General features: G+C 46.8%; 1 protein-coding gene across 1 annotated transcript in view; it reads left to right on the forward strand.

Moving 5' to 3' along the window:
• Positions 1 to 8,746: 8,746 nt before the first annotated feature.
• The window catches only part of DENND6B (DENN domain containing 6B), a 10,950-nt gene continuing 9,623 nt past the window's right edge, over positions 8,747 to 10,073 (forward strand). Inside the window, exon 1 of the mRNA XM_007453886.1 lies at positions 8,747 to 8,908. Within this exon, the coding sequence (XP_007453948.1) occupies positions 8,747 to 8,908 (162 nt within the window). The remainder of the gene's footprint in view (positions 8,909 to 10,073) is intronic.

Raw genomic sequence — 10,073 nt, forward strand, 5'->3', positions numbered from 1 at the left:
TTAGAAGAAAGCAGGCTGAATTCAGTATTTCAGGCACAGAACGACCAAATCAAATAAATTCTATCACTACAAACCCCAAATGCAAAATTATTCACCAGTCAATTAGAAAATGTAAAACTCTGATATAAAATGAGTGTGGCCTCTGGAGCACAGTCAGAACAGGAGGAACTCTGGTTCTGTCCTGTTCTTCTCTTCGAGAGCCCCAGCGGTGCAGCGGGACACAGACTGGGACATCAGAAGACTACTGCTCCATAAACCAAGTAGGATCAACACAGAGAAGTGGGCTTCCCTGGTGGCACACTGGTTGAGAATCCGCCTGCCAGTGCAGGGGACACGGGTTCGGTCCCTGGTCCGGGAAGATCCCACATGCCACAGAGCAAATAAGCCCATGTGCCACAACTACTGAGCCTGTGCTCTAGAGCCCGTGAGCCACAACTACTGAGCCCGCGTGCCGCAACTACTGAAGCCCATGCGCCTAGAGCCTGTGCTCCGCAATGAGAAGCCTGCGCACCACAATGCAGAGTAGCCCCCACTCGCTGCAACTAGAGAAAGTCCGTGCACAGCAGCGAAGACCCAACACAGCCAAAAATAAATAAATTTTAAAAACACACACACAGAGAAGTCCACACCTACATACACCATAACCAAATTCCTGCATGCCAAAGACAAAGAAAACCATGAAAGCCACAAGAGGAAAGTGACCCATCACATAAAGGGAAAGAATGATACAATGAATAGCTGCCTTCTTCCAAGAGATGATGGAGGCCATAGGCAATAAATGGCATACTCAAAGTGTTGAAGGAAAAAGCAAACCTGTCAATGAATAAATTCTATACTCAGGAATACTATCCTTCAAAAATGAAGCTGGGAGAAAAAATGAAGGTGAAATAAAGACATTACCAGATAAATAAAACAAAATTTATTGCTAGGAGATTTGCCTTACCAGAAATACTAAAGAAAGTTCTTCAAGCTGAAAGAAAATGACATAAGATGTTCACTCAAGTCAACAGGAATGAAGAACCAAATTCAGCAACATGTAAAAGGCTTATCTACTAAGACCAGCGGGCTTTATCCCAAGAATGCAAAGTTGGTTTAGCATCCAGAACTGAAATCATGTAATACACTATATTCATAGGATAGAGGATAAAAAACACAGGATTGTTACAATAGCTGCAGAAAAGGCATTTGACTAAATTTAATACCTGTTCAAGATAAATACACTCAACAAATTAGGACTAGATGGGAAATTCCTCAATTTCATAAAAGGTATCTAGGAAAAGTCTGTAGCTAACATCAGACTTAATGGTGAAAGATGTAATGCTTTTTAAAGATCGGAAATGAGGCAAGGATGTCTGCATTCACCACCTCAATTCTACACTGTGGGATTCTGCATGCAAGGAGCTTGGAAGTCACCAATCCGTCCTCAGAAGTAAAGGACTAAGCAGACTGAAAAATCAGCAGCTCTTCTTGGATCTATAAGAGAAGGGAAGACACAGAGCAAACCACTGCTCCCAAGGTAGGAGAGACAGGCAGGTGAATACAAGTCATCACAGCTCACCAGAGCACAGGTTCATGAGAGAAACAGGCCTGAGAAACTGTGTGTGCGGGGGAAGCGGGGCGGCGGGGAGGGGGAGCTGAACTGTAATTGATAAATTTCGGGAGGTTCAAAGTCAGCAACTGTGAGAGTTAAAAACTCCGGGGGACCCAGTCATAAGGAAGCACACACAATACTGTGAGATTTACCCCTGGAGCCTGAGCAGGTTCCCAAGTAAGTATCAGCAAAGTCCGCTCAAGCTTTCTGCAGGGGGAGGGAAGGAACCATGTCCTAACGCGACAGAGCACTCTGCTCTCTGAAACAGGGCTGCTCTCAAGGAAAACTTGTTAACCAGAGCCTGACCTGCTGGGGTGTTATCAGAGCCTAACTGACCAGGGAAAGGGAAATGTCCAGCTCCAGCCTCTCTGGGCAGCCTGTCCCAACCAAGGGGAGAAAAAGGACTGAGAAACACTTGTGAAGTTCACAGTCCAGTGGCACAGGCTCAGTAAAAGAACTGAGGCCTGATCACAGGACCGTAGAAGGCTTCCCCTCTCCCACACCTCACCTCTACGTTATTAAGACCTACTTATAGCAGTTCCTTTCACCCAGTACATCATGTCTGGCTATCAGGAAAAAATTACAAGGCAAATTACACAATTAAAAGGCAAAAAATACAATTGGAAGAGATAGACCAAGGTTCAGAACCAGATATGGCAGAGATGTTGGAATTATCAGACTGGGAGTTTAAAACCATTATGTTTAATACGCTGAGGGCTCTCATGGATAAAGTAGACGACATGTAAGAACAGATGGGCACTGCAAGCGGAGAGACGGAAATGCTAAGAAAGAACCGAAAAGAAATGCTAGACATAAAAAATGCCGTAGCAGATATGAAGAACGCTTTTGATGGGCTTGTTAGCAGACTGGATAACACTGAGGAAAGAATCTCTGAACTGGAGGATATCTCAATAGAATCTTCAAAAACTGAAAACAAAGAGAACAAAGACTGAAAAAAACAGAACATCTGGGCTTTCCTGGTGGCGCAGTGGTTGAGGGTCCGCCTGCCGATGCAGGGGATGCGGGTTCGTGCCCCGGTCCGGGAGCATCCCACGTGCCGTGGAGCGGCTGGGCCCGTGAGCCATGGCCGCTGAGCCTGCGCGTCCGGAGGCTGTGCTCCGCAACGAGAGAGGCCACAGCGGTGAGAGGCCCGAGTACCGCAAAAAAACCCCCAAAAAACAGAACATCCAAGGACTTGTGTTCTACAAAAGGTGTAACATACACATAATGGGAATATCAGAACAAGAAGAAAGAAACAAGAAATATTTGAAATGATTCTACATTGCACTAAAGGTTCTAGTCAGTGCAATGAGGCAAGAAAAATTAAAGGCATACAGATTAAAAGGAAGAAGAAAATTTGTCTTTATTCACAGATAACATGATCATCTATTTAGAAAATCCTAAGGGATCTATCAAAAAAAATCTAGAAATAATAAACTAGTTTAACAAGGTCACAGGATACAATATCAATATACAAACAACAGTTGTATTTCTACAATTAGAAACAAACAATCTGAAAATGGAATTAAGAAAAAAATTCCAGGGAATTCCCTGGCGGTCCAGTGGTTAGGACTCCGCACTTTCACTGCCGAGGGCCTGGGTTCAATCCTTGGTCAGGAAACTAAGATCCCACATGCCACACGGTGTGGCCAAAAAAAAAAAAAAAAAAAAAAAAAAAAAAAAAAAAAAAAAAAAAATGAAAGGAAAAGAAAAAGATTCCATTTACAACTGCATCAAAATGAATAAAATACTTAGGAATAAATATAACAAAAGAAGTGCATACAGAAAAGAGTCAATGCAGCAGGCTAACAACTTACCAGAAAACGAAACAAAATCAAACAAACACATAAAACCCCTGCTTACACAGTTAGCCCTTGACTGGCATCTGAGAACCTGGATTTCGGGAAGTTTCCCACCATCCCTGGAAATGATCGGAGTGGCTCTTTGAGCCAGACAATATGACTTATGTTGAAATCTGCTTTCTTTCCGGGTGCCTGGAATTTTGTTAGGCACCAGGCAGAGACTGCCTATCTGGCCAGCCCTGCAATGGATTGAACAGTGGCCCCACCCGAAAGATATACATCTGCCCCAAACCTGTGAATTCGACCTTTGGAAAAAGGGTCTTTGCAGATGTTATTAAGTTAAGATCTCAAGATAGATCATCCTGGATCAGCGTGGGTCTTAAATCCAATGACAAGTATCCTTCTCAGAAAAGGAGAGAAGACACAGGGAAGAAAGCGATGTAAAGATAGAGACAGAAATTGGAGTGATAAACCTACAAGGATTGCTGGCAGCAACCAGAAGGTAGCATAGAGGCCTGAAACGGATTGTCGCTCGGAGCCTCCGTAAGGAACCAACCAGGCAGACACCTTGATTTCAGGCTTCTGGCCTCCTGAACTGTGAGAGAACAAATTTCTGTTGTTTGAAGTCTCCAGGTTTGTATCAGTTTGTTACAGCAGCCTTAGGAAATAAATATAAGTTCCCAATAAAACCGTGGGTGCTGAGTTCCTGATGAACTTACCTGGTCGGCAACATTTCACACCCATTGTCACAACTCCCTGGGACAATTAAGTTTGTCCTGTGTAACTACGTGATGACCGTGGAAGCTGGCACCTGGTCTCCCCCAAACTTAGCCGCATGAGCCTTTTCACTTTGCTGATTTTACCTTGTATCCTTGTCCTGTAATAAATCATGGCCGTGAAAATGACTCTATGCTGAGTCCTATGAGCCCTCCTACAAATCATCAAATCTGGGGGTGATCTCGCAACTCCCATGCAATAAAAACTACAAAGCACTGCTGAGAAGAATTAGACAAGACCTAAATAAATGGAGAGACATGCTATGCTCATGGATTAAAAGACTCAATATTGGGCTTCCCTGGTGGCACAGTGGTTAAGAATCCGCCTGCCAATGCAGGGGACACGGGCTCGAGCCCTGGTCCGAGAAGAACCCACGTGCCGCGGAGCAACTAAGCCCGTGTGCCATAACTACTGAGCCTGTGCTCTAGAGCCCGCGAGCCACAGCTACTGAAACCTGCACGCCGAGAGCCCGTGCTCCGCAACAAGAGAAGCCACTGCAATGAGAAGCCTGCGCACCGCAACGAAAAGTAGCCCTTGCTCGCGGCAATTTGAGAAAAGCCCACACGCAGCAACAAAGACTCAACTCAGCCAAAAATAAATAAATAAATAAATAAATAAATAAATAAATAAATTTAGTTTTAAAAAATTCCTTAAAATAAAAAGAAAGACTCAGTATTGCCAAGATGGCAATTCTCCCCAAACCTGATCAATAGATTCAGTGCATTATCGGTGAATTTTTCAGCAGATGGTCGTTTTTTTTTTAATAGAAACTGACAAGCTAATACTAAAATTTACACAGAAATGCAAAGGATTGAGGTAGCCAAAACAGTTTTGAAAATTAGAGGACTCACACTTCTTGAATTCAAAATGTACTATAAAGCTAGAATAATCAAGACAGAATAGAATTGGCATAAGGATAGGCATATATAGCAATAGAACAGAGTAGCAAAAAAAAAAAACCCTCAAAAATATGATCAACTGATTTTTTTTATAAAGGTGCTAAGTCAATTCAATAGGGAAGCAATATCTTTTTTTTTTGACCACGCTGCACAGCTTGTGGATTCTCATTTCCCTGACCAGGGATTGAACCCGGGCTGCGGCAGTGAAAGCCCGGAATCCTAACCACTAGGCCACCAGGGAACTCCCAAGCAATAGCTTTTTTTTTTTTTAAAGAGACAGTCTTTGACTTATAACGACTTTAAAAAATTTATTTATTTATTTATTTGGTTGCAGTGGGTCTTAGTTGTGGCAGGCGGGCTCCTTAGTTGTGGCACATGGGCTCCTTAGTTGTGGCATGTGAACTCTTAGTTGCAACATGCATGTGGGATCTAGTTCCCTGACTGGGAATCGAACCAGGCCCCCCTGCATTGGGAGCATGAAGTCTTAACCACTGCACCACCAGGGAAGTCCCCCAAGCAATATCTTTTTAAAAAATGATATTGGAAAAATTGGTTATCCACATTCCAAAAAAAAAAAAAAAAAGTTAAACCCTTACTTCACACCGTACACCAAAATTAGTTCAAAATGTATCACAGCCCTAAATCTGAGAGGTGAAATACTTCTAGAAGAAACATAGGAGAAATTATTTGGGTTAGGAAAAGATTTGATAGGTATGAGACCATAAACATACTACCAAAAAGAAAAATATTCGTAACTTAGACTTCATCAAAATAAAAAACCTTTGCTCTTCAAAAGATGCCATTAAGAAAAATAGAAGACAAGCCACAAACCAGGAAAAAAATTTTAAATCGTATGTCTGATAAAGGACTTGATTCTAGAATATATATTTTTTTAAAACCTTACAACTCATAAGACAAATGACCCAATTTAAAAAGAGGCAAAAGATTTAAATAAACATTTCACCAAAGAAGGTAAAACAAATGACTTACAGGCACATAAAAAGATGCTCAAGGGACTTCCTTGGTGGTCCAGTGGTTAACACTCTGCGTTCCCAATGCTGTGGGCCTGGGTTCGATTCCTGGTCAGGGAACTAGATCCCAAGGCATGCCACAACTAAGAGTTCACATGCCGCAACTAAGAGCCCCCATGCCACAACAAAGATCCTGTGTACTGCAACTAAGACCTGGTGCAGCCAAATAATTAATATTAAAAAAAAAAGATGCTCAACATCAGTCATCATTAGGGAAATTCTAAATTAACCCACATGTCACTCACTACACAACCCCTTGGATGGCTACAATTACAAAGGCTGACAACCTCAAATGCTGGTGAGGATGTGGAAAAACTGGAACCTTCATATATTGCTGGTGGCAACGTCAAATTGTAAAGCCACTTTGGAAAATAGTTTGACAGTTTCTTATAAAGTTAAACATAAACTGAACATACAGCCCAATACTTTCACTCCTAGGTATTTACCCAAGAGAAGTTAAAACAGGTGTCCACAAAAAGACTTGTACAGGAATGTACATAGCAGCATTATTACAGGCAAAAACTGGAAATGTTCCAAACATCAATTGGTGTGTTGACTCTAATAACATAATAGCCAGTTGTTTCACCAGCAAAAACAAGTTTATTCAGGAATAGCCAGAGGAACTGTAATTCACGATGTGGAAACTATGGCAGACTACAAGTAAATCCAAAAAACAGGAAAAGGGAGTTTGCTTTTATAGGGAAAAGGGGTCAGTTGGGAGGTACTGTGTTAACTAGAGTCAGCTGGAGGAGCCTGGAGGCTTCCCATTGTTTGGGCTGTGACAGTCTCTGATTGGCTGGGATGTCCTTGGGCCAGAGGGATTTCTTCCTCCTGTTGGAGAGAGAGTAGAGGCACCTGTCTTCCTGTTTCTGGTGATTGAGGATGCACGGTGGGCATGACAGAACACCCTAACGACCTGTCCTGGCTCCATCGTCAACTGAGGTTTCTTTAAATAATTCCACTGTGAAAGGTTAAAGAAAATGTCACGTATCCAGACAATGAACTACTATTCATATAAAGGAACAAACTACTGATATATACAACAACATGGATAAACTTCAAAAATATTATGCGAAGTGCAAGAAACCAGACAGAATAGGCTGCATATTGTATGTATTAGCACAATTACCACAAACTTAGTGGCTTAAAACAATGCACACTTATTATCTTACAGTTTTGGAAGTCAGAAATCTGAAATGAGTCTTATGCGGCTTAAATCAAGGTGTCAGCAGAACTGCATTCCTTCTGGAGGCTGTAGGGGAGAATCGTTTCCTTGCCTGTTCTAGCTTCTGGAGGCTGCCTGCATTCCTTGGTTCATGGTCCCTTCCTCCATCTTCAAAGCCAGCAGTGTGGCAACTACCAGTTTCTCTCTCTTATTCCCTTATCACATTGCCTTCTCGACTCATTTTGGCCTATGGACTGTAGGCAGAAGTGCTGTAGATATCACTTGTCGGCCAACGCAATTAATAGCTAGCAGGCCTCCATTAAACCCTTTTCCACTGCCAATGACCTAGGAGGCCATGTGTTCCAGAGGTAAGTCAAGGAGAGCCACCTGTCTCTCCCACCAGTCCATGCACAGTGAAAAACCTGCTTAAGACTTGAGGGTTGTTACTCCAACCTAGCTTAGCCTAGCCTAACTTTGGAGTGGGGAGCTTTAGTTTAAAAAAAAAAAAAAAAGTAAAATATATATAGCGTGTCAGTTAAGTTATTGTCTCAGCTCCAAAGTCGCCCTTCCATGATCGGCTGTGTGATGCTGGGGGGTGGGGGTGGGGGGACTCTGCGGCCACATTTCGAGGAGCAAGGGCTGGTGCCTGGCTCTGCCAAGAGTAATGCTGGAGGCAGATTCGACGTCAAAGAGGGAGGGGGGCTTGCCCCCCGCCCCCAGCCACACTTGGCCGCCGCAGCAGAAAATAAAACGGCACAGGTGGCTCGAATTATGTGTGTTATACGCTGTGTCTGGTTTCGACAGACAGGTCTGGGACAGTATGCAAGGCAGCCCAAGAGGGGGCCCGGAAATATCAGGAAGGGCGCTGGACGCAAGAGGCAAGGAGGGGACTGGCGCGGGCGGGTCTGCACGCACTGACGACCAGGCCATTGGAAACAAAGATGCGCCAGTGTTCAGACACGAACCCCGGACGTGACAGCTCTCTGCAGGACCCCATACCCGGAGGAGACCCAAAGGAGAAAACTCGAGGGACTCCCAGAATCGCTGGAATCTGTGTGTGATAGTTGGTAGAATGGGAGCTCGTAACGACGAAATCCGGTCAGGAAAGCTGGCCGGGTAAAGTACCCGCCAGTCTCTACTTCGCCCGTCCTCACGGTGTCCCCGGGCACCGCGACCCCGCCTTAACTCATCTTCCCCCGGGCTCACACGCCCCGCTGGAAGTCCCTCCTCCAGGCTTGGGGCCGCTCTGGCCCGCGCGGTCCCTTCTCTTTGGTGGGCTCGGCGCCGCTCCGCCGCACGGCGGTCCTCCGGCCGCCAGGGGCGTGCGAGGCCGAGTCCGGGCCGTTCTGGTCCGAGAAGGCCGCTCGACTGCTCCGCGGAGCGGTCCGGGCGCGCCCGGGCCACCGCCTCCAGTCCGTTCCCCCGGCAACGCCTCGAGCCGTTCCCCCGGCAACGCGCGGCCGTTCTCAGTAGCAGGGGCCATGGACCAGGGGTCGGGCGCCGGGCCCCACCGGGCTCGCGGCCGCCTCGGCGCGCCGTCCTGCGGAGCGCGGGCTCCGGGGGCACCCTGGGCACGCTTCTCGGCCTGGCTGGAGTGCGTGTGTGTGGTCACCTTCGACCTGGAGCTGGGCCAGGCGCTGGAGGTGAGGGGGGCAAGCGGGCCGGGGGGAGGCCGGGGAGGGCGGGTCCTGCTCTGTCGCCGCCGGCTAGTGTGGCTCAGGCATCGCCGAGGGGCGGCGGGAATCCCTCCGCAGGTGAGGTACCCTCGGGCAGACAGAACCCCCAGGTGGCCTCTTCCTCCTCAGAAACCCTGCACCTGTCACTTCCTGAAAGGTGCGCTCCCAAGCAGAAGAAAAAAAGTTAAGTTGCCAAAACCGCCCTTTGGGGTGGAGGAGCGAAGAGCCCTGCACTTCGGATACCCAAAGTGGTACTCTTGATTTTTCTCCCAGTAAAAAGCTGTCTCCTCTCCTTTCCTCTCCCCCGCCTTTCCCACACTATGATACCTTCTCCCCTCATTTACTCCAGCCAAAATCCCAGGGGTCACCCTTGACTGCTCCCCTCCCTCCACCCCACATCCCATCCGGGAACAAGGCTGACAGCTCCACCTACAGCAGGGCTGTCAGATTCATTACCACTGCTACTGTACCCCCAAGTCCAATATTTGTGGTTCTCTTGCTTAAATCTTTGGAAACTTCCTTGTTCACTTAGAGTCTGATCCAGACCCTTTGCGGGTCACAACCAGACCCAAGAGCCATCTTTCTGTTCACAGACTCTGCCCCCAGCCCCCCCAGCCTGGGGTGTCCCCACTACCTGTAAGGCTCTTCCCTACCCCCACCCGTGAGGGTGTGAATGAAAACATGACAGACTCAGGGAGGAAAGCCTTCTGTAGTAATGCAGGCCTGGGGGGACGGTCTTCTCCAGGCCCTGAAGGCCATGACATAGACCATGGAGCTGACCAGGGCAGGGGAGGCTGGGAGGTACGCTTCAGCACGCTGTCAGAAGGAACTTTCTGAGAACCCAGGAGGTGGCGCATCCGTGACTGCAGTTGGCTGAGATGAGGCTGATCAGCCATCGTTGGAAAGCCAGCGTCAGGGGGAGAGGGTGTTTTCCAAGGCCTTGCTGAACTCCATGAGGCTGTGGGAAGCCCAAGTCCTAACAAACAGCAAGGGCTGACACTGCCCAGCTCGCTGTGGAGACCCCATTCCACCACACCTGTCCCCACGTGGTGCACCAAGTTAACTTGACGCAGGGACCTGAGCACAGAGAGGTGAGGTGATTTGCCTAACATCACAGAGCCCACATTCCTGC

The sequence above is a fragment of the Lipotes vexillifer genome, unplaced genomic scaffold (assembly GCF_000442215.2).
Source record: "Lipotes vexillifer unplaced genomic scaffold, Lipotes_vexillifer_v1.1 scaffold382, whole genome shotgun sequence".
In the NCBI taxonomy this organism is placed as follows: Eukaryota; Metazoa; Chordata; class Mammalia; order Artiodactyla; family Lipotidae; genus Lipotes; species Lipotes vexillifer.